At 41.8% G+C, this 27,263-nt stretch overlaps 1 protein-coding gene across 1 annotated transcript in view; it reads right to left on the bottom strand.

Moving 5' to 3' along the window:
• LOC138301701 (bifunctional heparan sulfate N-deacetylase/N-sulfotransferase 3) overlaps window positions 1-27,263 on the bottom strand; it is a 546,324-nt gene that overhangs the window by 502,834 nt on the left and 16,227 nt on the right. Inside the window, exon 2 of the mRNA XM_069242218.1 lies at window positions 19,401-20,523. Coding sequence (XP_069098319.1) covers window positions 19,401-20,381 — 981 coding nt within the window. The 5' untranslated portion in view covers window positions 20,382-20,523. The remainder of the gene's footprint in view (window positions 1-19,400; window positions 20,524-27,263) is intronic.

The raw sequence follows: 27,263 nt of genomic DNA on the forward strand, positions 1-27,263 counted from the left end.
CTGTGCCCACCCTCTGGTAGCTTGGCACTGAGCAGTCAGGCTTAACTTAGAAGGCAAAGTGTAAAGTATTTGTGCAATAAATCATGCAATAACACAGTGAGAATACCACAAAAAGACACCACACAGGTTTAGAAAATATAGGATATTTATCTGATTAAATTAAGGTCAAAGCGATAAAGATTTGATAATCACAAGTTGAAATATCACTTCTGCAATGATAAGTAGAGTCTTTAGCTCTTAAAAGCAATAATTGTCTCTTGCATGCACAAAGTACCTGGTTTGTGTCAAAATTACACGCACAAGGACCAAAGAGGAGGAGATGCGTGGAAAAAGGTATGTGTGCGTCGGATTTCCGGGCGCACACAGATGATGCATCGATTCTTTTCCATGTGGCAAGGACTTTGCATTGAATTCTGGTGCGCAGTTTTGAATCCTCTTTGCAGTGCCGGTATTTTGACGCCCAGGGACGATGCTTGAAATCCTGGGTGTGCAGGGCGAATTCACAGGTGCTGTGTCGATCCAATGGGTGATGTGTTGATATTTCTGTTGCACGGCAGGGACTGCATTGATTCCTCCCACAGGAAGTCAGGCTGCATCAATCCCTCTCGGTGGTGCGTCGATCCGGTAGGCCGTGCATCGAAGGTCCGGTCGCAATGCTGGCGCTGCGTCGATCTTCACTCGGGGAGCCGGGCTGCTTCCTTCCTGTTCAGCAGTGTGGTGATTGTTTCACCGCAGGGCAGGTTGTGTGCCGATTCCGGCAGGCTGTGCATCGATTTTTGACACTCAAGGAGTTTCTTTGCAGAGATGAAGTCTTTTTGGCCCTGAGACTTCAAGAAACAGGAGGCAACCTCATCCAGAGGCCAGCAAGACAGCAGGACAATGGCAAAGCAGCAGTCCTTTACAGTCCTTTGTGCAGCCAGGCAGCTTCTCTTGGCAGGTTGCAGGTTCTGGTGCAGAGTGTCTGTCCCAAGAAGTGTCTGAGTTAGTAGGGTCAGGGACCCAGTTTATGTACCCAACAGTGCCTTTCAAGTGGGGGAGACTTCAAAGAGTTGTTTTGAAGTGCACAAGGTCCCCTTTCAGTACAACCCTGTCTGCCAGGGTCCCAGTAACGGGTTTGGTAGTCCATTGTATGAGGGCAGGCCACTGTCCTTTGAAATGTAAGTGTCAGGCCCGCCACCCTTCCAGCCCAGGAAGACCCTTTCAGTATGCAGATGTGTGCAGGTGTGACTAAGCATCCTGTGTTTGTGGTTGTCTTGGTGAAATGCACAAGGGAGCTGTCAACCAGCCCAGCCCAGACATGGATTGAAGACAGGCCGTAAGGCACAGAAGGATTTTAAGTGCAGAGAAATGTTCACTTTCTAAAAGTGGCATTTCTAAAATAGTAATATAAAATACAATCTCACCAGTCAGCAGGATTTTGAATTACCACTCTGTCCATACTTAATATGACACGTCTACCCCTTTCTGATCAGAACCTACAACTCAAACAATATATGAGGGTAGCCCTAATGTTAGCCTATGAAAGGAGCAGGCCTCACAGCAGTGGAAAACGAATTTAGGAGTTTTCCACTACCAGGACATATAAAACTGACATGAATATGTCCTGCCTTTTACCTACACATCACCCTGCCCTTTGGGTTACCTAGAGCCTACCTTATGGGTGACTTATATGTAGAGAAAGGGGAGTTTAAGGCTTGGCAAGTATTTTTAAATGCCAAGTCGAAGTGGCAGGGAACTGCACACACATGCCTTGCAATAGCAGGCCTGAGACATGGTTATGGGGCTACTTATGTGGGTGGCACTATCAGTGCTGCAGTCTCACTAGTAGCATTTCATCTACATGCCCTGGGCACATGTAGTGCACTTTACTAAGGACTTATAAGAAAATTAAATAAGTCAATTGGGTATGAGTCAATGTCACCATGTTTTAAGGGAGAGAGAATAAGCACTTGAGCACTGGTTAGCAGTGGTAACGTGCACAGAACAAAAAACAGCAAAAACAGTGCCAAAAGGTGGAGGGAGGCAGGCAAAAAGTTAGGGGTTACCACCCTAAGGCTGTCAGGTCTAACAAATAGCATCGGAATTTTTTACGCTATTGTGGCACTAGTCCAGCAGTGAACCAGGAGGCCCATAGGCTAATGCACTAGTGTCACTTTAATGCCTGCCCTGAGCAGGGACTGGTTAGTGCCACCTAAGCGTAAAAAAGGATGCTAAGGCAGTGCTAGAGGCTTTTAAATATGCCCCTAAGTATCCTTGTGCAGTTCCATTGAAATAATGAAATGTCCCTGGTGTGAGAATCACTTCGGGGTCTTTGAAATTATTCTTGCTGTAAAGTAGTCGAAAATCAGTGAAAGGTTTCAATGTGCAGTACTTAATTTATCAGTGAGTCACAAATACATAATGTTTGTGCATAATTCTAATACATTGCACAATGTGTACAAGACCATCAGAAGAAAAAATCAGAGTAGAAATAAAAAGTGGATTTCTAACAGGCGCTTTCACTTTGAAACTGCTGATGACACCGATTAATCACTGTATGATGTTTGTACACTTTGGTGCCACTGTAAGTCTAAGATTGCAGATGGTCATTTTGTTATATAGTTGATGTGTGTACTTTCATATGGTCACTTGACCTTTACATAAGGCGACTGATTAGCGCTATTTCTTGCAGCATGTGCATGCCTGTTACCCTTGTATGATATATTGAATATGCTATCAAGCTTTCGCAGGAGTACAGTAATAGGGTGTTAGAAAGAGGGTCTCTAGACGACAGAGGTATACACCCTTGTCCAAATAGGGTCCGCAATCCTAGTCAGGGTAAGTCACACACAATCCAAATTATCCTGTGCCCACCCTCTGGTAGCTTGGCACTGAGCAGTCAGGCTTAACTTAGAAGGCAAAGTGTAAAGTATTTGTGCTGCAGGCCCACTAATAGCATTTAATTTACAGGCCCCAGGCACACGTGGTGCACTTTACGAGGTACTTACAAGTAAATTAAACATGCCAATTGGGTATGAGTCAATGTTACCATGTTTTACGGGAGGGAACATATGCACTTTAGCACTGATTAGCAGTGGTAAAGTGTGCAGAGTCCTAAAGCCATCAAAAATGAGGGCAGAAAATAAGAGGAGGAAGGCAAAAGGTTTGGAAGTGACCCTGCAGAAGGGCCATTTCCAATATAGAGCTTATACTTTCAGCTTTTTATCATTTGTTTTTCTTTCTTTTTTCTTTTGCAGATGGGACACTAATATATGTTTCCATTCCATGAGATTACAGGTATTACCTATTAGGGGGTTGCCTCCACTACCGCAGAGCTTTCTTTAGTGCCGGGACACCTGTCCTTATATGTTTGGTCCTGAAGAAGCACTGCAGACCTGTTTTCTTGGGCCTAACAGGGGCGAAACATGTTGACCCAATATCACATATTATTTTATTTATGCTACTTGGGCACATTGATTTCCCACAGCAGCGCTAACCATTTCTATGGTCTTTTAATCCTGTCAGGAGCAATCCAAAAGTAAAGAGTACAGGGGGTTCTCTTAGGTGGCTTTCATTCTCAGGTTTTGCACATAAAAACCTTACACACTTACCCTGCCCTGTATGGACATCCTCCCACTTGAACATCTCTCATTATACGGCATCAACTAAAAAGACCTCCATCAAAGCAACTCTTCGGGGGCCTGTAGGACATTGCAGCACCAACTATTTGAGGAACATGCCCTAGGATGCAGCAAAACATCCCTTTGGGTGTGTGAGAGCACCACCATACAATCCACGGGATTCCCTCTTGAGTTCTTGTGTCCTGTGTACCATCTGTGGCTTTCTTGTCTATAGGAAGAGTACCTTTCTTTGTTTGTGATAGTAATTCTCTCAGGCCCAGGTGCTGGACCTTTAATGTTGGCTCTTAGACCCCTCCTCTTTCTTTTGATTTATAGATGCAAGAGGACATTCAAATTAGAATGAAAGACAGAAGTAGATCACTGGAATGGCAGGTTCACATTTGGATCTACAGATAAAAAAATGCAAAATATTTACTAAAAAAATACATTTGAGAGCAGGGTAATCACCCACATCTTGCTTGGGTGAGACAATGTTCTGCCATGTGTGATTCATCAATATTTGGAGGTACTTCACATTGCATGATGCCAGTCATGAGAATCTGTGTCTCCCCATTTGGATCCCTGGATATCACATATAAAATAATACAAAATGCACTTTCATTTCAATGTTAAGAGCAGTCTATGCCTTTCTGTGATTCACCACACCCTTTGTGGGGTAGGGAATATTTCCTGAGCCCCTTTCACTTTTCATTTTCCTTTCCTGTGAGGTGGGATCTGCAAATAGTCCTAGACCCCTTGTATCTTTGAAAAAAAAAAACATTATCGCTAGCTAATCACATTTGCACGGGTCTGTATATCTGTTGAGGATCCACACTTGTCAAAATGGGATAAGAGGAAAAATTTGTTGGGTGGATGGTTGGTTGGACGTTTGCATAAGACTGTGTGGACAAGGTTATGATGGATACATAGATGTAAAGGAAGGTGTACAAATGGATTTATGGATTAACTTCAGTGGTGATAAAGGGGACAACAGTTTCAGAGGAGAAAAAATGACAGAGAAGGAAATGGAGCAGCACCAAGCTTAAATATCTACTAATGCACAGGAAGATGCGCTGAGCCTAATATCATCCTTAAAATAGTAACTACATTGTCAGAGGCTTCCTAAAATGTATTCGGCACAAATGTTGCACCATAGACACAGCTTAAAACACACTAATTAAAGTAAAGATGTAGGGATTCTCAAGTAAACACAAAGCATAGAGCAGTGAGTACTTGAATGAAATGTATAGTTTGGGAAGAAAGCTACAATAATTTAACAGGTGGCATGTGATGTCCACCCTTTAACTTGAGCATTGAAAATACACTATGGACCAATAAAGACGTGAACAGTTTTCCAAATATTGAAATTAACAAATGCAACACATTAAGAAAAAGTGAGTTTGGTGAGCCAGTGAAGGATTATTTTTTAGCCTGTTTGAAGGGACAATTTAGCATTTGGCAGAGTGTGTGAATCTTCATAAAGTGTCACTTCATTTGCCCCATTAAACTCCTTGTGTCCTCATCTCGTTTAGAGGTGGGGGAACTGCTTATCTGCCCCTAGGGTAACCTCATTTAGCTTCATCCTTGGAAACATTTGACCTGGTGTCCTGTGTGCCACAGGGCTGCTAGGTCACAGTGACACTCACTCTTCTCTATTTATGACAGGATAATTGTTTTGAGATTTTTGTGTCCAGGTCCAGGATCATCATGCAAGTGGTGATGTTCTGTGCAGGGAAATTAATGACCCCACAGGGCAGGAAGAAAACACCTTGTGCTTCAGAGTTTCAGTGTCATATATTTTGCTTTTTAAAAACAAACAACAGCTTTGTAAATTTGGTTTTAGAGAGCAAAACAGTTTGCAGCATTGAGCCAAAACAACATGGCACTCATTTGACAAACTCTTCTGCTCTGAGAGCAGCCCCTCCACCACAGGTTGATCTGAAGGCAGGAGCAGATTTTACAAACGGGGGATGATCCTCCATGTTAGAAACTGAGTATCTGGTTAGCAATGGTTTGCACCCTGTCCAAGTAGGGACCCTCGCTCTAGTCAGGGTTAGGGAGTCACACAGCCAACATATCCCCTGCTCACCTCCTTGGTAGCTTGGAATGTGCAGTCTGGCTTATCTCAGAGGCAATGTGAAAAGTATTTGTACACACACAGTAACACAGTGAAAATACTACATAAGGACTCCACATCAGTTCAGAAAATAGCCAATAGTTATCTAAGTAAAACAAGGCCAAAATTACAAACATCCAACATACACAAGTAAAGATACAAATTTTCAAAGATTAAATGTAGTATAGCAATTAGAAACACAATAGGTCCATCTGGGGCTATCAAAATTGTTTGACGGAATCGCTTCCAACAGTCTGGCACCAACTGCAAGGGAGCACAAGCCAGATACAGTCATATAGACCCTGGTCACAGTACCTTGGAAAATGATGAGAAGACAAAGACATTGCACGGTGTCGGGTAAGTGAGGCATTGCTAGAGCCGTCATGGTGTCAGTTCCTTACTACCACTGGGGAGATGAGGTGTTGGTTCCTTCCTGCTAGGCAGGGGAGGTGAGGTGCCCGTTCCTAACGGTTGCAGGCGAGGTGATGAAGCATTGGTAGCGAGGCGTCAGTCCCTTACAACAAGGCAGGGTTGATGAATCCAGCAGGTCAAGCGGTGAGGCGTTGTCTTTGCAGTGTTGCGATTACACCAAGGTGCCACAGGTGCTGCGTTGAAGTCGGGTGTCATGGACATCGGTGACACAGGACTCTGGACTGATACTGTGGTGGGACTTTGGAGGAGCGGTGTCATCTGGCCTGCGTTATAGGTCGGGGTAATTGCTGTCAGCAGGCACCACTACTCTAATGCAGGCAGCGGAAGTGGGTCAGAGAGCGGCGCTGGTTCCAAAGTTGCTCTGGAAGTCGATGTACCAGTTTCTTCCAGGTTGTACCAGAACTCACTTCCAAGGGTCCATGAACTGGATTTGGCACCACTTGGCGAGTCAGGAGTCTCAGCAAGAGAGTCCAGGTGCTGGCAGATGAAGTCTTTGATTAGCAGGAGGCAAGCTCAGTTCAAGCCCTTGGAGAACTTTGGAAAGCAGGATGTAAAAAGCAAAGTCCAGTCCTTTCACTCCCAGGACAGAAGCAGCAAGCAGCAGGCCAGCACAACAAAGCAACAAGCAGAGTGGCACTCCCTCCTACAGCATACAGTGCTTCTTCCTGGCAAAATGTCCTCAGTCCAGAAGTGCTCTAACTATGTGTTGTGAGAGGTCCAGTACGTATACCCATTTATGTCTTTGAAGTAGGCAAACTTCAAAGAGAAGTCTTTGTAATGCACAAGACCCTGACTTTCCCTGGCCCCAGACACAGGGTGTTGGAGACTGCTTTGTGTGAAGACAGGCACAGCCTTGTTCAGGTCCAGGTGTCAGCTCCTCCCACCACTCTAGCTCAGGAAGACCCATCAGCCTATTGATGGACCATCAGGATATGCAGAGCCGCCCCAGCTTTCTTTGTGTGACTGTCTAGAGTGAATGAACAAGCATCCCAACTGTTATCCTGACCCAGGTGTGTATTCAGCAGACAGGCAGAGACACAGAATGGTTAAGGAAGAAAATGCCCACTTTCTAAAAGTGGCATTTTCAAACTTACAATCTAAAAACCAACTTCACCAAAAGATGTTTTTTCAAATTGTAAGTTTGGATACCCCAAACTCCATATTCCTATCTGCTCCCAATGGGAAATTACACTTAAGAGATATTTCAAGACAATCCCCATGTTACTCTATGGGAGAGATAGGCCTTGCAATAGTGAAACCCAAATATAACAGTATTTCACTATCAGGACATGTAAAGCACACCAGTATGTGTCCTATCTTTTAACTACACCTCACCTTGCCCATGGGGCTGCCTTGGGCCTACTTTAGGGATGACTTACATGTAGTAAAGGGAAAGGTTTAGGCCTGGCACGTGGGTATGCTTGTCAGGTCACAATGGCAGTTTAAAACTGCACACACAGACACTGCAATGGCAGGCCTGAGATGTTTGCAGGGCTACTCATGTGGGTGGCACAATCAGGGCTGCAGGCCCACTAGTACCATTGGGTTTGCAGGCACACCTGGTGCACTGTACTAGGGACGTACTAGTAAATTAAATATGCCAAACATGGAGAAACCAACCACCAATATAATTTACATGGGGAGCACTTGCACTTTAGCACTGGTCAGCTGTGCCCAGAATTCTAAAGCCAGCAAAAACAAAATTCAGCAAAGGATCAAAACCAGGAAGTCAGAAACAAAAAAGACAGGGGAGACCACACCAAGAACTGACAGGTCTAACACTCCACCAGGCAAGTACAGGCCATAGATTATACTGATCCTTTTAGGTCTCCATAAACTGCAACAATCTGGTTGATCCTATTACAGACTCCCATTTGCACTGGATAGTTAAAAACTCCACCTAAATTAGGCCAAAGTCATCACATCTCTGCCAGTGTGAATAACAGTATCAGTAAACGAGCCATATATGTTAGATTTGTTGCATTCAACTTGGAACACTTTGGGAAAGTGTGGCTGAAAAAGGACTGGCACATTATTATCAAGTTTAAAATGTATATCACATAACTTCGATGGACACTCCAGATAATGAAATAAATTCACTGCTATTTTCTATTGATAAAAAGCATTAGAAAACAGCATTTGTATGGCACATTTTCAGCACTGGCACGTACTGCTGCCACTTCTGTCTGCTAATGTAATTCTCTAATTCCCCTATCACTTCTCGTTCTCAAATCCATTCTCCTCCTGTCTTCTATGAGTCCTGTGCTGACTGAAACAGGTTAGGTCTGTCTTTACTAAAACGAAGGGTCACAACCCTATCTAATTAGGTCAGAACTATAGATGTATAGGGGTATACTCACAAAGATGTGCCTGTCAGTAGCGGTGACTTACTCTTGTAATACTCCTATTTTACTCCTTATATTCTAGTAAAAGTAGGTAAGACTTAATTCAAAATATTTGTTAAGTGGCTTCACTGTCTTAGCACATGTATGACAATGAGCAACCAAATTGCTTCACATCACAGAAAGTAACATCTTGCTTTTATTGTCCCCAGTGCCAAAATTAAAAGTGTCATTGCATGATCACTGACAGAAGCGACACCAATGTCAACACAAGATGTGGTATCATGCAGAGGGGAGTGACAGCATGGAGGTGAAATGACATTGGATAATATGTTGTAGCAGATCCAAATAATCCATGACCAAATGTAAATACAAGCTATCTCATTGATATCGATCACACACATATGTTGTCAAGGTCGGACAGTGTCCTCGGATAAAGTATTAAGATGGCTATATGGAAATTGGAACACTGATCAATCCAAATAATAGCCTCGGGCTTAGCGAAGGTTTCTTGTAATTACATACGGAAATGCGTTGATAGTTGGAGCACAATGCACGCTGATGGCTTGATCTTCTAAATTGTTACACATCTGAAACACACTCCGCATGTCGTTCTCAGCTTTCTTCCTCTTGCGTTTTGCTTTGTAAGCGTAAAAACGGTAATACTGAGTTCATGTGCATCATTCTTAGAAATCTGATGATAGAATACTACCGGGAATGTGCCCGACTTACTGCCAAGGTGTGGGCTTCTCTTGAACAGCTATTACGGGCGGCCCATCAGTCTTTTCCCAACAGTTAAGCTTTTGGGGCTGAAAGGAAGCGAGAAGTACTCTGGCCAGAGAAGATATTCCAAATGACACAGCCCAGCCATAGCGCCTACAAAACTCTGAAATCTTTCCACCGTCCTCATTTTCTGCAGCTGTGGAACATGTCTGCATCGAAAGACAGTAGAAGCATTTGGACCTACAATGGCTGTCATTGGCTGGGAACACCGACATGAGGGGAAATTCTCCCCTGCACCCTGGGCATTGCAAAAAGCATTGAGCTGCAGCTGTGATCTCGATGGCCCCTAACTGACTGTCATTACCACTCTGGATTCCGTCTGCAAGGAGTACATAAGCAGCACTGCATGTAACACGTGGCCTAAGATCATTTTAAAGGAGCTTCAATAAAGATGCAAAAACCATGTAAATATCAATTTGACATTATTTAAAAGGGAATGTTCATAATGCAAAATTAAAATATGTTGTTCTTTTTTAAAATGTTTTTGTGCTCTGCTTAAATTCCCTGTGAAAAACGTTTTTGTCGTATTTTTTTTACTTTTCTTGTAACCCGTTTTTTTTTCTAAGACTGTACTCCATGTTGTAAATTGCATATTATGAAAGGTATGACATGCAGTCAATAGAACCACAGGCTCAAAAAAGATTTAAGGTAAGTGATTACAAATCCCTGTTGGTGGAAAATGAAAGAAAACGCAACTTTTATGTTGCACCTCTTGTGTTATAATAGATCGGAAAATAACCTTCGTGTCCACTGCTCGCGACGTTGTAATTTCCATGTAAAGTGCTACGGCTGTTAAACCTGGCAGAATCGAACATACTAAGAGCACGGAAAACACTCTTAAGTTTTCTATATGAAAATAAGTGTCCTATTTTTTTTAAAACGTTATCCTTTCGCATTATAAAGGTCACAGACAATACATACGATCTTAATGAGGAGTACATGTATGATATAGCGTCCACTGATCATATATTAAATGCGATGAAGCATCAGTAGGTACAGCAGTATCATCATTATTTTGTGGCAGGAGAAATGAAAAAACAGTTTTCATCGTTAGAGTCCAGGAAGTATCTACAACATTGGCGTGCAGACCCAGTAGCATACAATAGGCAGTGACTATAGATACGTTTTTTTTTATATAACAGTGGTTTCTCTAGTCTGAGTTAGGACTCTTGTAACAATAGGTAATCCATAAGTGGTTGACAGATGTCTCGGGCCGAGAAGATGCAGGCTGAAGTGAGGCATATATTTCACTAGTGGTGTCACAGTATGTCATACTACCCAGCCAGTCTGAATCAGAAGGACAGAGTTTACTGCCCCATTATAGGGCGAACTCCTGCTTGGTTAATAGTAAAGCAATAGTAGTGAATCTACGTACCCCTTGTGGAACATCAGCTACAAATCCCAGCAGGGTCATAAGTGGGTCATGATCCAATTCTGTCCCAATCATCATGGAGAGTTGGGTAAACAAATGTCTCCACTAGGTGCCTATGAGGCTGAAGTTCCAGGTCATATGGTTAAAGTCAGCATCAGGGCTCTACACTCGGGGCAGTTGGAAGATCTGGACTGATCAAATTTGGCTAATGTATAAGGTGACGAGTAGGTGAGGCATAAGAACTTGTAGTGTAGCAGTTTGTGTCTATGATTTGGTGATATGAGTTTGGTTACAGCAAAAGAGCCATACTTTATTTGACAATGATCTGTCTAATTCAAGCTCCAAGGCCTCTCTAGGTTTTGAATCGCAGTAAGGTAGTAGCGGCACACAAGTATGGTACAGCTTAGACACAAAGTATCTGCCTTCCTGGTCCGTAATCAACATCGTCATGGGGAGGAACTCATGAGGGGCAAGAGGTAAGAGGAGATCTGAGCTCGCAGCGCACTGTGGAAGCACCATAAGGCAAAATGGTCCAGAAGGGAGGCATCTGCAAATTGGATATCATCTTGATGGGACAGGACATGGCCATGGGGAAGAGGACACCAAATGTGTGAAGATCATGGTGTGTCAGAGTTTGTTGAACCAATTTGACCTGGGTAGGGGTTAGCCATTGGTTATTGATAAGTGGGAGAACTGGAGAGTAGAGGAGGCACCCAAAGCAGTCAGGGGAGCTTCCTCCATGCCTAACTGGTGGTGGTCAGGGTCTGTATATCGATTTCGTCAAATGGGATACCCAGAAGGAGGATGGAGGAAAGAGACATCGGGTCAGGCTGGTCATGCTCAGGTATTGCCCAAGGGAGGCAGGCATCATGATGCAACCAATGGTAGGCAAAGTGGCATTGAGCAGTAAGGTAGTACAGCTGGAAAAGTGGGATCCCAAAACACCTTTTATATTATGGAAGCACCAAAGTGTTCCAGCCCACTCGAGGTCTTCATCCCGCTCCGACCAGTCGGATTAGCAGAGTCTTAAGTGTAGAGAAAAAAGCATTGGTAAGAGGGACCGGAATATTCTGAAACAAATATAGTAATCGGGGAAGAACAACGATTTTAATAATGGCAATATGACCCGCCATAGACAGTAGGAGCCAACACCACCCCTCAGTCTGCATTGTGAGTTTCTCTATAGCAGGGCCATAATTCAGGTGGATAATTTGCTCTTTATCCCGGTGTAGCCAAATGTCCAGGTAGCAAACAGGACATCACACAATTTCAGAGGGTAGGCACAAGTGAATGGCACCGAGATATTGGTGAGAGGAACTATTTCTGTTTTGTTCCAGTTGATACGGAGATCAGAAAAGTCACCAAATTGGGTGAATTCATGGACGAGGGGACCATATTATCTGCTGGGTGCAGGACCAATAGCATAAAGAGACAGGAGAAGCAGGACCGGTTGGAACTGTATGTCACTGTGGAGGTGTATTTCTTGGAGGTGATGAACCAGCGGGTCTATGCCAATGATAAAGAGAAGAGGTGATAAGGAACAACCCTGTCTGGTTCCCCTTGTAATCTCTAAAGTATCAGTGAGGGAGCCATTAGCACAAATACGCGCCAGTGGCTGCATGTATAGTAACTGAACCAGTCATATAAATCCACAGGGGAGTCCAATTTAAGCAGCGTCGCCAGCAAAAAAGGCTGCTCGAGGGAGGAAAATGTCTTCTCTGTATCTAGGAGGGCAACTGCAGCTGGCACACTTGAAGGGATCCTGTCGAGCACTGAAAACATCATACACAGATTATGAGATGTGGAGCATCCTGGATTGCAAGGGGGGAATAATCTGGTCTAATAAGGGGGACGATTGAGTCATCAATCCCTTAGCCAGCATTTCCAGTAACTGCTTGTAGGTCTTATAAAAGGCACCTGTCAGACAATCCAAACCAGGGGCTTTTGATTGACGAATGTGTCTATCTCCTGTATGATCTTGTCAGCAGAGATAGGTTTACTAAGGAACTGCTGTTGGGGCTGTGATCACCATAGCATGGCAATCTCAGAAAGGTAGTCAGAGACCCCAGCGCCATCTCATATACACATGCAGGATAGAGTGTGGAGAAATAGCAGAGTAGTTCAGCCAGGATGGCTGCATTGCCAGTAATCCTAGTCCCATTGTTCTGGTGCTGTTCTGAGATATATTCACTGCCACGAGGAGGTGCAGCAGACATGGCAGGGTGCAACCCGGTCACTCACCCTCCCAGTATCCACCAGGCCATTACATATTTGCCAAGAAAAATGACCTGACACTCTGCCAATTCTTTGAATTCGTCTAGGAAAGTAAGACAATGCAATAGTTGTTGACCATGTAGTTACTGGGTGTGTGGGTCTTCAAGGTCCAGGAGCTCAGTTTCTATGTGAGCTAGTGTGTTCCTGACATCATGCAAAACCCCAAAGTATTTGGAGATGGGAATCCCCCAAATGTATGCCTTGAAGGTCTCCCAAAGAACAGCTTGTGTCGACACAGAGCCCCTATTTAATTCAAAGTAGTCAGTAGTGGAATTGAGGAGTTTGGTGTGAAATGCATCATCTATTAAGGCATTGCAAGGAAATTGCCAGTGACACCTCCCCAGCATAAGGCACCCGAAGCACAATCCGAACTGGAGAATGGTAAGAAAGTGTGCGTGGGAGATGGCCAGCATCCCACAGCCACAGGGTTGCAGCACTTGAGAGCAGCCAATATTCTATGCGGGACCATGTGTAATGGGGCTCTGAGTGAAAGGTATACCCAGCGGTGTTTGCATGGAGCAGTCGCCATCATCCCTCAATGTATAGGTTTTGCAGAAGGGAACGGAAAGCCTGTAGGGAGCATGGTTTATCACCAGGAGTCTGGGATGTTTAGTCTAGTAGTGGATCTAGAAGGAGACTGAGGTTTCCCCCTAAGATAATACGATTAGCATCCACATGACCCAATAGGGCTACCAGAATGGGAAAAAAATTGTGATAATCTATATTGGGGCATATACGTTAAGAAGGAGAATGCTCTCACCGGCCAGGGTTCCAAGGACTGCCACATATGGACCGTTGTCATCTGCAAAGTGGGCCGTGGGGTGAAAAGGAAAGGATTTGTGTATCAAAATGCACACTCCCCGGGAACAGATGCTATAACTGGAGAAGTAACGATGAGGGCCCCAAGAGGCTGCATAATGTCAAGAACTGCTACTGGGGAGATGAGTCTCTTGCAGAAATGCGATTTTAATGCCATGGCGCGTAAGGTACTCTAAGACCTGCTTACCTGTGTGTGGGTTGTTGATGCCTCTAATGTTCCATGACATAAATGTAAGCTCGACCACTGAGCTACGGCCCTCAGGTGCCATCAGCTAGTACTGTGTAGCAGTGTTAAGCAAGAAAGAAAACGGAATGGTGGTGGCCGTTTTCAGTCTGGCGGAAACAGGTCGGCATCTGGGATAAGCGTCCTATTTAACGGCACCACTGTCCTTTTTTAAAAGAGTTCTGCAATATTGAAAGGATAAACATACAACAGAGTCCATTGACTTCAGAATGGCAGAGTACGAGCCAAGCAGAGCACTGCGAGTTAAGTGCTGTTTGATGAAAAATGAGGTCAGCCGTCAGTGAAAAAGAAGCGGAGCTTCTTTCAACGCTACTTGCATCCAGCATCCTTAAGGAAAGGAACCCGTTTTTTCAGTTTTTTTTTTGTGTGCTTGTGTTTTCCTTCTGTTTCTTTCACAGTCACAGCACCATGGGGAGCGCCATTTCTCAACTCTAATGTGACAGTACTTCTGCACAAGCCTGCTTTTCGATAACACTTTTTTTAGGTTCTAGACATTATTCCTTCCTCATTCATTCAATTTAACATTCTGCAGCAAAGCGCGGCAGAATTCCTTTGGTATTAGTACTAATGGAGATGCATTGCATCTGACAGGGCCATCAGCGTGGTTAATAAAATGCATTAAGCGTAAATAGATTAGGCATCTGAAAGTCGCCTCTTTTCAGATCTAGCTGTTTCGCGAAACAACTGCATCTAAATAATTGTGATTTCTAAATCTTTGAGGGTATGGATTTGAGCTTCTTTTGGAAGCATTAAAAAGTGACCTCATTTTACATAATTCCGGTATTTTTTATCTAAAATGTAAGTCTCTTCCATCTCTCTCGTTAAGCAACTAAGCACATTAAAAAATGTTTATCATCGGGTCAACCAAAAATATCTGAACTCAACATAATACATTTGCAGATAAACTCCAAGGCAGAAATGCAGAAAAAGCATACAGAAATCTATGCCCCAGGAAGCTGAGGTTGCCACCTCTCTGCTCGTACCCAAAACATATCTATCGATTTTTGACATATAGATGTGATCTGCATCTAGCTAGCACATTTTACATTTTATTTTGTTTAAGAAACACCCATCAAATAAAGTGGATGAAAAGCCCTAGCGTTGTACAGTGTGTTTACTCAAAAAATTCCGCTTCAAATGGATCTGCTCTTGGTTCAACCACAGAAGCAAATTTAGAAGACAAACGGGGACTTTTTTTGCCTCTAGCCTATGATCTGGACCACTGCAATTATGCAATTATGCGGCTGCGACATTTTCTGTATGAATATGAATTTGATGCATTTGCCAAATAATCTCTCATCTGCTGCATTATCTGCAGATTTTAACCAAAAAGTTTGTTTCATTCACAAACGGATCAAAAATCAATAAAAACGAGGCAATATGTGCTGACACAGTGGAAAGCCCTTCGGGGAGGTTCCTTGGTCCGCTTTCTGTTGCTTTCTCTGTCAAACTAGAGCTAATAAGGTGAACCATTTGTTCAAATAGTGTTAACAACTGTGAAAACTACAAAATAATGAGGTAAGACAATCACAAAATGTGCTGCATTAGGCTGCATAATTTGCCTTTTCTTGAAACGTAAGTTACTAAACATTACCACCCAATTAGGTCCTCCCATGGTGCAAAATTCCAGTGGCCCTGTCTGTGATAAACGCAATACAAATAATATCTTAGGGGAATTAGGTCTAGTTTGAGATATCCTTTCTGCATTATTACAAGGCCATAGGATTTAAAATACTTGTAATAAGTTACCTTTGTGGAGGAGCAAACTGTCTTCCAAGCTTTAAGTCAGGCCCCAACAGCCTTGTAGACAGTCTACTACTAAAATAACACTCTTTGCCCTGTGACTAACTGTGGATATTTTCTAGATGTATTTCCTGGGCAGCCTCAATGTTTTCAACTCATAAGCCAACTGCTTTTCCTGAAACCTGGAGGTATCACAAATGCATACATCATAAGAACACAATTGTATTCATATATTACCATTACTCATGATGCAACTGGGGTTAAAAATGAAACACATATTTGTTATATGCTTGTCATTCAACTTGATGCTCAGAGGGAGCTTGACATAGGGTGGCCTTATCAGATCATGCATCAAAAAGAAACCCTTAATTTAGCAATTACAGTCATTTTCTCAATGAATTTGGTACTTCACAATGTGTGCCTTATATTAAATTTGAGCATCGTCACCTTGAAAGTGATGCTGAAGGCTGAATGCAAACGTTTGAAGCTCCCAGCAGCTGTGGTGTGAAGTGGTGTGTTCATCCTGTCAGAGCTTACATTCACAATTTTCCATATTTGGAGGGATGCCCCACTCTTTCTCAATATGCACTGAATGACCTCATGTAAGAGTCAATGTCAGGTCTTCTAATGCAAGATACCAATGACATTTACCTTAAAACTAAAGATTCTGTTTTGCTTCTGATTTCAGGCAGCATGTCCTCTGGCTGCCCATACGACATTCTGCTGTTCTGACTGATCTAATGCTGTTCTTGAAGAAAGTGATCTATACTTGAAGTGAAACAATCCAGGTGTTTTGTCTAACTTTGTAAGGCAGTCAGAATTACCAGTATCTTCCAATGATATTTTGTGCATAATCAAACATTTTGTGATAGTTTATGTACCACTGGTGGTAATGATTGTTGCCATTATATTACTGCAGTGACCAGACACAGTGAAATTCAACATAGAACTATATACCTTTTGAGATTTGAAATAATAGAAACTCAATACAATTTGATAAGTAACCACCAGTAGTGATTTAGCATAATTGTTGGTACTTTAGTTACCAACTTTTAAGTAACTGGGCATGTCAACGTTTGAAAATAGACACTACCTTATAGCCATGTTTTTTCTGGGAACAAGCACAGAACGTCTTGTAGTGTGGTGACAAGAAGTGTTTTAACTTTTGTATGAAAATTCAAATGTGAAGTGAAATACTGAAAGAAGAAACAATGATCAAGGATACATTTTGCTGTGAGCTTTCAAATCTTGAAACCTCATCGCATTACACAGCTGAAGAACTAATTGAGAAACAACTGGTGTGCTGATAGGTTTCTCTACGTTTTTTCTTGGATAAGGAAATTCAAGATGTTTGGCTATTCAACAACCCAATAGTCCTTACTATGTCAGCACTAAATGGGGTTTGGATATATTAAGTACATTGTGAATTGTGTCACTGAATGTATTAGTACCCTGTGATGTGGGTAATCAAGAGTCTTGCAGATTGTGAGTAAGCTGATTAAAACTGCCAGCCAACTTTTGAGTTATACCTCGCAGATAGATTGTGGCAATCTAGCTACATTGAGTTTGTCATGGTTTACATAGTAATTGATTAAATATGCAATACAATTAATTTAAGAGATAACTGCATGAGTTTGAACCCCAGCATCTAGTGAGTGTGCATCTATCGGAGCATTAAAAGACACTAAAATAAAAAAGACTGAACATATTATGAAGACATGACTATCCCATTTGATTGGCCTCAAATTTACCTGGACATTCACTATATCAGCATTGGAGCATAAGGCAAATAGTATGGGAACAACAGCATCAGAGATTAAATATCATTCTCAAGACAATCACAAATTATTTTAATGTTTGTCCAGTTGACAAATCTACCTAAAATATTGCAGACAATTAGCAGAAGTGGTCACATGTCGGCCCATTATGATTTCTACAGGCATGCTTGGGGGAGAGATGTTACATGGTGGTCAAAAATCAGATTTTTTTATGCTTGTGCAGACATTTCACCACCCTACTACAGCAAAAACTGCTAAACTGAATTACACCAAACTTGGTAAGATACTTTTTCTTTACTGAGAGGTGGGTTTTTTCGAGGTTTGGTGTAAATCTATACAACAGTGTTTGAGAAATCTGAATTTCCGAAATATGTCTGTGGGTTTAAAATTGTTACTCAATTTTATAACTGGGCTGTCAATTTGCGGATGCTTTACAGAACTGGAAACACAAAGGTTTTGTGGATCCAAAATGAGAAAAATAAGTGAAGTTACACTTTTTGTCCTGTAAACAATGCATGATCCATGTATTTGTATAAATCGATTGCTTGCTTGCTATTGAAAATATTTGTTGCTGCTGTCATTACATGATACCAGGCATTGAATCCTACATCTCGAAAAAGAGGAATAGGGGATTCAAGGGGAAGGGTGAGAATGTTCTGACCATAGGGAGGTTGTAGGACAGTGTCAGAAAAAAACACGTTTTGGTGGAATTTGTCTTCATACATATATGTGGATCCTACAGGCTGACATTTTGGTTTGGAGTCAGGCAACCTGATCTTGGTCTATGTATTCAGAAATCAATAGGCAAATCCACATTTGTCTTAACAATGTACTTTTATAAAATACTTTTTGGCTGCAGATCTTAAATCCTGTAGAAGAAAAGCGCAGAACATAGGCACAAGCCATAGGTCAATCCTTGAAGCAAGAACCTGCTGGACTTGTTTGTAGGTAATGTGCAGTGGCAATGCCCACATACTTTGTTAGGCATTGGGCTACAGTGTGGATTGCATATTTGTAAATGGGTGGTGGGCCAAGTCACATGGCTGGCACTGAGGTCAACAACCCTAGCATAGAGATTAAGCAAGTGCATAGGGGTGGCCTGTTGGAGAGATTAGGTGCATGGCTTACGCATAGACCAGGCCCTTTAACCAACACCCACTGCACACCGGCAAAGGCATTTCCCTCATACATTGGGAACTTGCAGTCTGACAGGTTGGTAAGCACAGCAGAATTAGCTTCATGATGAATTGTGCAGAGTGTATGGTCTAAGCCCATGCACTGTAGCCAGCCCTTGATGCACATGGCTAAAGCGTGGCTCCAGAGGCAGCTGTGTGACACTGGAGGTTGTGCTCAGGGACTTATTACAGGCCTCGTCCTGTAGTGAACCCCTGTGGTGCATAGCAGAAAGAAATTCACTGCTGGGGTTTGGCATAGGGGACTGAGTGCAGGACCAGGCTGTTGAGGAAGTTTACATCATTAATATATGCCTTCTAAGAATGGGGTCATGCTAACAAATTTAAACCATAGAACCCTTACAATTCAGTATTGCAGACGTACATGATGACACAGAGGATGGCACACTAAGATTGCACAGCATATGACTTCACCATACCAAGACATTACATTAAAAAACATAAATTCATCTTATTTTATTGAAATTGTACATCCAAACATAATTCATACCTGTGGACATTTTTGATAATACTGTGAAGTATAATATAAGCATTCAGTCACTTTGTAACATCTACTTTCCAAGCTGTACCTCATTTAAAATTCCTAAAATCTCCCAGTTGGCCTTACTATTTTCCTAGCATTTGCTTTTCCTCTCCTGTTGGATTTCAAAACGTAATCTAAAATATCATTAGCTCTTTGGCACTGCAGACAAAGGTGGCACTTACCTTAACATCATTGACATTCATTCTTGTTCCCTCCTTGCCTACAAAGATGTCATCAATGTCCACCAGCATGTATCGATCAAGCGCCAATGTGAGCCTTCTCCTTGTCAAGAAAGAGATGGCATCGATAAATATCAGCTTGTGCAACCAAAAGTTTAAGTTGTTTCCAAAAAGTACCCGCTGAATCCCATCCTGGAGCCCAACATCATGAATGACAGTGGCATGGATGGCAGCTTTAGGGATGGGAAGCTGAAGGTTTTCTGAGGGCTTTACTTTTGCAAATACCACCGGTTGATATGCTGAATGATTAATCTGGTAAACTGTCCAGTCATTGCCGGGTAATGAGCTCCTGTCCAGATTGGAGGATTTGGTAATATGAAGCAACGGGGACTGAGGGTTAATGCAGCAGTTCTTGACACCCACATTGCTGTACAGAGAAAGCGAAAAGCCCTTCAGTTGTGAGCCCTGAACGCTGCTCTCACTTGTCTTGTGAAATCCCATAACACCTACACCAAACTGTAGGCAGTATTTGTCCAAGAGTTCTTTGTTCCAGGAATCCATATTGGCATACTTTTGCATATTTTCAAAGATAATGAGTGCATATCTTCCTCTGTGCTTTTCGGTCAGGCCAAGTAGATCACCTTTGCCAGATGCAATCTCTGTATGGTACTGGAACCGGCTGGACTCTAGAATTGCTATGATATCTTGGCCAAGCTGTGAGTATTGGCTCTCTACAAACACCAGCACAACAGGATCGGTTCTAAACACAGCAGCTGGATTTACTGTGTGGATATCTATTAGTCTATAGGGCAAGAGCGGGAGATCTCCGCAATCCACCTCTGACGAAACCTCAGAAATCTCATTGTCCTGTTTGTATCCATTGTATAAATAGTACGCAGAGATAACAATGCTCACCATACAAAAGGTGGCAAGCAGGAAAATGGTCCTTTGAAAGTGCCTGTGAAGTTTCATGATATAACTCATGCTGCGTTCTTGGCTTCAATTCTTCCCAACACAAGATGTATGAAAATTGAATTTAACAACTTTCTCCAGGTCTGCTGTAGTGATTTATGTAACCATTGCAGCACATCTATGCTTCTACTGAGATCTTCAGAGAAAGCAAGATCTGAAAAAAAAAGACAATCTGTTTAACGTGTATGCTGTGTAGTTGTGTCAAGGAGAGCAACAGTTTTATATAACAGGAAATAACACCACTTCTTCTGCTGAATTCCTTCACTATTCACACGCCAGGCATTGCTACTGAAGTCATGGAGGGTTTGAGGTTACTTATATCATGTGCATGCTTACTAGATACTAAAGATTGCTATGTGTGCATGGAGCCCAGTTGTAAATAGTGCTCGGTTTTGTGTTTCCCGGTATTTTAGTACATAGTGTAAAAGCACGTATATTTGCCCACAAGAGCCTGGGGCCATGAAATTATGCTACAATGGAGAACCAATTTATCAGCAGGGATGATTAAATATGCAAAAGCAAAAAGAAAACTTATGGAGCATAGTGTGGCACATACTGCCACAGTAAAATTGCGCTCTTTTTGCATTTTAACCCACATTGGGACACTGAGCAAAAGGTTCACCTCAGTAGTGACACAGCACCAAGATATAGCAACCCTTTGCAAACAGCCTGCCACTACCTGATACCATGTGTAGAGCTTAATAGTAACATTTTGTATTTTGAAATAGAAAAATACATTTTAAATCTGTATGCAAAATCGAGCAAATCTGTAAATATGTGGAAAACACTGTGGCTGTAGAAACGTTCAGTTCCAGAATTACTGCTCACAAACATTCGATAATTCTGATTGAGTGAAGACAGAGTTAACATTTGCAAAATCATAATGAGACATTCCCTTAATTACATGTGGGCATACCCCTTATAAATGCCGCATCCTATGTCAAACATGAACACGCCCCACTGAAGGCAAAAAGAACCCTGAGGTAGGCGTGCGCAATGTCTAATGCCCATGAGGAGACTAGGCATTAAGAATTCTGCCTGAGGGCCTGTAGGAAGTGACGGGAAGGGTGCTGGATTCTTTGGGGCATCTACAGCTGGAGTTGCAATCGGAAATTGCACACCTCCAAGAGGGGTGTCTTGTCTATTCCAATAGCAGGGCCGGGGTTCACTTACTGTAACCACTCAGGGGATACGCATGAGTGAACCCACAATTCTGTCTTTGGATGGATGCGGTATATTCTCAAAGACAAGAGGGAAAACCTGTTGTTCCTTGACATTCTTCTCCGCTATGTGTTCATGCCAGTGTACACTGTTGTGCTCTGCCCGATGGGCTGCACTCTTTGTAGAATGATGCAATGCAAGGCTTGAGAGTGGGAACTGGGAACAGACCATTGTCTGCTGATGCATACTCAAACTGGGGGCCTGAAAAGCCCTATGTAATATGGTTTCAAAAGAGACAACTACATCTCAACATTGTTAAAATATAAGGTATGAATATTTCTGTTTTTAATAGTTTTCGTGATTTCTACTTTCACTGATTGGTGAATTAATGCAAAAGAACGTTACAAAATGCATTGTTAGCTATACGTATAAAAGAGAATGGGAAGTGTGAAAAGAGTGTTTCACATCATACAAAGCACATCCTCTCAACCCCATCAACAAGCGAAAAACATCTTGGTATCAATTAAAAATTCACAGAAACTAGTTTTTAAAGCTGAATTCCACAGCAATGAAGCCTGTCCCTCAAATCAATTTATCTTTACCTCTCTACTATAGATAGCTATAACTATCTATTGGCAAGAACTATTGTTTCCAATATACATATTTTAGGCTTTGGGTCAGCCCCTTGCTCATGATTAGATGGTGTTGTTGTCTATTTCCCTTCCCTTAACTTCATTCAATAACTTTCCTCTGTATTTCTCCTTATTCATATTTATTTCCAGCCCAGGAGCATTTCAGTCTCACAGTGTTCTGATTGATAGCTTGTATCCTTCCACTGCTAAACTTGCTTGAATTCAGGGAAATAAGTTAATTCTTTTTTTATGAGCATTTTTAAAAATGGCCAAAGATGTCATACTGCAGTACCACTACCAGGGATATATAGCTTCACAGGCATCATGACCCACTTGTGCACCTGTGCCATGATGTCAACAGCCATCTGTGGTAGGAACCCATTCCAAAATTGCCATTGAATGTGTGTGTATGTGTATGTGCCTTTATGCATGAAACCTTATGTTAATGAAAAAGTTTTTAAATGCTTTTTTTTATATATCCCAACACATGTTTATTTTTATGTGATCTTTCCGACGCATGCACGAGGCCTCCTAAAAATTCTCCACTGTTCAATATAATAATACCACAGGTGTATTTGGGCTATTTCGTGAAAACGAAGGTTATATTGTTATGCAATTTCTCACAAAACTAATGAAAAACTAAAGCTTACAAGGACTTGCTGCACTTTACGTCAAGATTTGCGAATAAATATCATTGTGGTATGAATTGCTTGCAGTTGGGCAAGATGGTTGAGTTGCTCTTTAAGAACTGCGTAGGCATTACGTTCCTCTTATATGAATCTTATAGGCAGGATTACTGGAATTATGCGGCTGTGGCGATTTTCGCATAATTACAGATTTTCAACATTTCCCACATAGTCCATCATCTGTGGCAATATCTGTAGATTTTCGCCACAAAAATTGTTTCTAGCTTAAACGATTCAAATGTTACTAAAAATACAGCAACACAAGTTGCTGCACAGTGGAAGGCCTTTTAAAAAACTAGACTAGTCACCTTTCTTGTGCTTACTGCTATATTTGGGTGTTTAACTGGTAGTAATAAGGTACAACCAATGCCCATACAGTGTTACCAAGTTTAAAAATGATGCAGTAATGAAATAATACTATTACAAAATGTGCTGCATTATGCCGCATAATTTGCATTTTCTTGCCGCATAGTTTACTCATCCTTGACACATAATTTGGCCCTCTCCTGCTGCATAGTTCCAGTGCCCTGCTCACAGGATTAACTTGCCATGGACGTGTTTTATCACACAACACGGTTTAAAGACTGTCGTCCTGATATAGACTTTGGCAGTACCATCCTGTGCCTCAAACATGACGGATATCCAGTCCATATTATTACAAGTGCATTTCATCTTAATGCATTTTAATAGGGTGGATGGGATATCCGTTACATTTGTGACAGAATATCTAGCTCCCAAACTCAAAACAAGGCCCTGCGGTCCCTATTTTTCATTGCACCATTATTATATAGGCTATCTCCTATAAACCTAAAAAAATCCTCTTTATTGTTGTTTCTTTTAATGCTTATCTTTTATTCGATGTTTTTTATCTTTTATTTTCTGCTATTTGTTTCCATGGCAAAATCCTGCCAGGCTCATGGACGAATTGGTTTTCAGTCAAAACAAAATGTGTCTTGAATGTTAAAGTAATTTTTTTCTTTGATTTGAACTCACATTGTTTGTCTGCTTTAATAGAGTCCACGTCATAGAGCTGCATTTTCATAATCAGATATACTAGCTCAAGAATCACATCTAAATTGCTGTTAGGTTTTTTTGCGCTGCTGTTCTTGCCCAGCAGAAGATTTTTGTGTTCTTCTGCTGCAATGTCCAAAATTGTACAATATGTCCAAAAATGAATTAAGCATCAAGGTGTAGGCAAATAGGATTTATGTGTACTAAGCGCAAATTAATTTGGGACAAATTATGAACAATTTGTGCTAATTTGCATCACAATTGTGGTGCAAAACCACACGAACTGTTGATTGGGGATTTACACTCCAATGCAAAACATTTATTGTGCTGGGAAGTAGCCCCAGAGTATCAAAAAGTAGTGATTTATGCTACTTTGCACTAAGGGGGCATACCATGGGTGTTTTATGGACATTCCCATACAACCACCCATGGGTTTTGACACACATTTATGCATAGCATCACCCATACAAACACCCTTTTACCACTTTGCAAGTGGAAGGGTGTGTTCTTCAGTGCAAGACAGCCTAACGAGTTCCAGAATAGGGAATGGAGGGGGGAGGGGTGCAGTGCCATATCTTAGTATATTTGGTGGCTGTTGTGCTCTGTCCCTTTCAAGCAGCACATCACTGCAATTTTGTTACTGCCGCGCTGTGTGAAAAAAAATAAAAAATCTGGCCCTTTGTTTTTGCTCAAAACTGGCACTTAAAAACCGTAGAATTTCTGTTCCGTAAGTAAGCTCGACGTGCACACTCTGGCAAAGTGTCACTTGGGTCCTGAGCATACATGATTTCTACAGAACAGTAACGTGCACATGTGCAAGGCAGTTCAACACGGGCATTCATAGACCAACTTGAAAATTGCAAGGTTTTTGAGCTTAGAGCCTCAGTCAATGCGCATTACCTCAAAGTAAACTTTACCCATTGAAATAAAAATCAAAGCAGGTCGTTGTATCAGTGTACTTAACATGCGTTTATCAACATTTACAGATTCACTTGGGAGATAGGGAATGTTTCAGGAAGTGGCTCACTGGGCCATGAATCTTTGACGAAATAAAGAGAAACAAATAGAAAAGACAAATAAAAAGTTCATGTTATGATCTTTTTCATTTTTTAACATTGAGGGTGCAAAAAAATACGACTTAATTCTGGCATGGAGTTTCACGCAAAATTCAATTACGTTTATCTTGAACTACAGAGCACGTACAAAACGTGTAACAGTTCGAAATTGCGGTATACGGACCTTTCTGAAATCGTTTTTGTTTTTTTAAATCCTCAACAATACGTTGCCGCAGAAATACACACCAGAAAAGAAATTCATTTGATGAAAATGTGCAGAATTTGCATAATGACACTTCTCTGCCAGCTTCACATCTGGCTCAAAACTTGAAATGAGGGCGACCAGATCCAATTTCTGTGATTTAGGTTGCATTAAGTGGGTTTTACCTGTAATCATCATCCCTAATTTATTTTCAAATGAGAAGTTTTCACTCAGGCTCAGCCCATATCTTGATTTTCTGTAAGTGTGCTGGAAAAGTTTGAATGTGAAGCCGCAACCACATGGTACATCAATGCGGAGCAAACATGAATAGGCCAGTTAATTGGAATTCACGGCCAGGCTTCCATTTATTAAGACACTGTATATACTGCAATAAGTGACTGACAGTTTGTAGGTGGCACCACTACGCTGATGTCAGATTCATTCTTCACCAGTAAAGGACAGCTGGGTGATAAAACTATGGGCCTGATTACCAGTATAGGTGGTGTTTATTGCACATGGTATATAACGAAACCACGAGGTTCCTTATTTATTGGGTGCGATAAACACCACCTAGTCCAAGTTGTTGTGGAATTTTGGTTCCCTTGTTAATTTTTGGGAGGTTTGACCTGCCGAAATCTAAGGATGGTTGAGTTATTTAACGGATCCGATAATTATCGGATGCATTAATGGTTATATTTACAAGCTCCTAGCGCCTCCTTGCACCGCCCTAGTGTAATTTTTTTTTACGATAAGGTGGCGTTAAGGAGACCTTTTCCCCGCAACAGTTTTACAAAGTGGGGCAATGCAAGCATTGCACCACTTTGTAATCCCTTGCGCCACATTATGCCTGTGTCAGGCATAATGTATGTAAGGGGGGGGCGTTCCCCAGTTAGGAGGCCAGGAAATATGGCGCAGTGAAATTTATGAGATTCCACTGCGACATTTTTCCCTCCATTTTTAACTCCTGCTCCAGGTAGGCATTAAAGTGATGCTCCCATTGTTTCTGATGGACCTCCTCACGTATTGCTGGGATAGTGCCATCATTTTTGGCGATAGTCCACAATGCGCCACAATCGCACCAGAAATATTACCGCTAGTGTGCTAAACGTGCATCATGGTGCACCATATTGTAAATATGGTGCTACTATGGTGACGTTAGGGGGGGAGAAAGCAAAGTGGTGCATCATAGCTGTAATCGTAGCTGTAACTATTTCCCAATATCACTAACTACTCGATATTCCAAACAATGCGTAAACAGGGTGTTTACTCACTGGTCGTAGATAACCACCCCCCAAGTCATTATCTGTAACTTAGTGTAGACCCCATTGTTTTTGATTTATGATTTATGTTTTTCTAGAAGCATGCTAGGCTCTTGTGTATGAGTATGTTATACGTTTTGTAACTGTTCACACAAACTGTATTTCAGTTTTTTAAATCACTGCGATGTGCTTTGAAAGTAAGCACAAACTTTCTTTTCAAGTATGCCTCATATGACCCAATATTTTTAAACTTGACAATTCACCTTCTTTAATGCCGAAACTGTAGGAATATTTTTGGAATAACGGCTTTTGATTCTGAGCCCTGTGCAAGCCCAAAGAAATCCAGCACAGCTGAAGAAGTCGAAAGTGGCATATATCGACCCCTGACCTCAGTGGCGTACCGCAGAATAATGGGGCCCCTTTGCAGAATGTGATGAAGGGCCTCTAAGTTTCCCCAATCTCAAAGATATTCATTGGCCTGGGCTCAAAACCCCCCTTAAATCATTAGGGAGCCTCTGAAGGGTTGGAGGCCCCTCTGACCTGCAGGGACTGCAGGGGCCTGCTTCACAACCCTTGTCTGACCCACGTTTTGTCTTTGCCCTTCACTAAGAATGCTTTGAAAGTTCTCTTATGAGATATACCTCTATTATAAAAGAGAATGGATAGAGACACTGATGACCCATACATAATGTCAATTACAGAACAAAAGAAATCTGATGTGCATTGCAGTAGTTCTGAGGTTGGAAATAATAATGAATCAAAATCGGAGTGTGTAATCATTTTTATATTATCAGAGAGTTTTGATGTCAGAACATATTTGTAATGAGTTGGAACTGTGAAATGATTTTTGCTGTTTCAGGACAATAAACACTTGTCTATTTAAGTGGT

Source organism: Pleurodeles waltl, chromosome 1_2 (assembly GCF_031143425.1).
Source record: "Pleurodeles waltl isolate 20211129_DDA chromosome 1_2, aPleWal1.hap1.20221129, whole genome shotgun sequence".
Taxonomy (NCBI): domain Eukaryota; kingdom Metazoa; phylum Chordata; class Amphibia; order Caudata; family Salamandridae; genus Pleurodeles; species Pleurodeles waltl.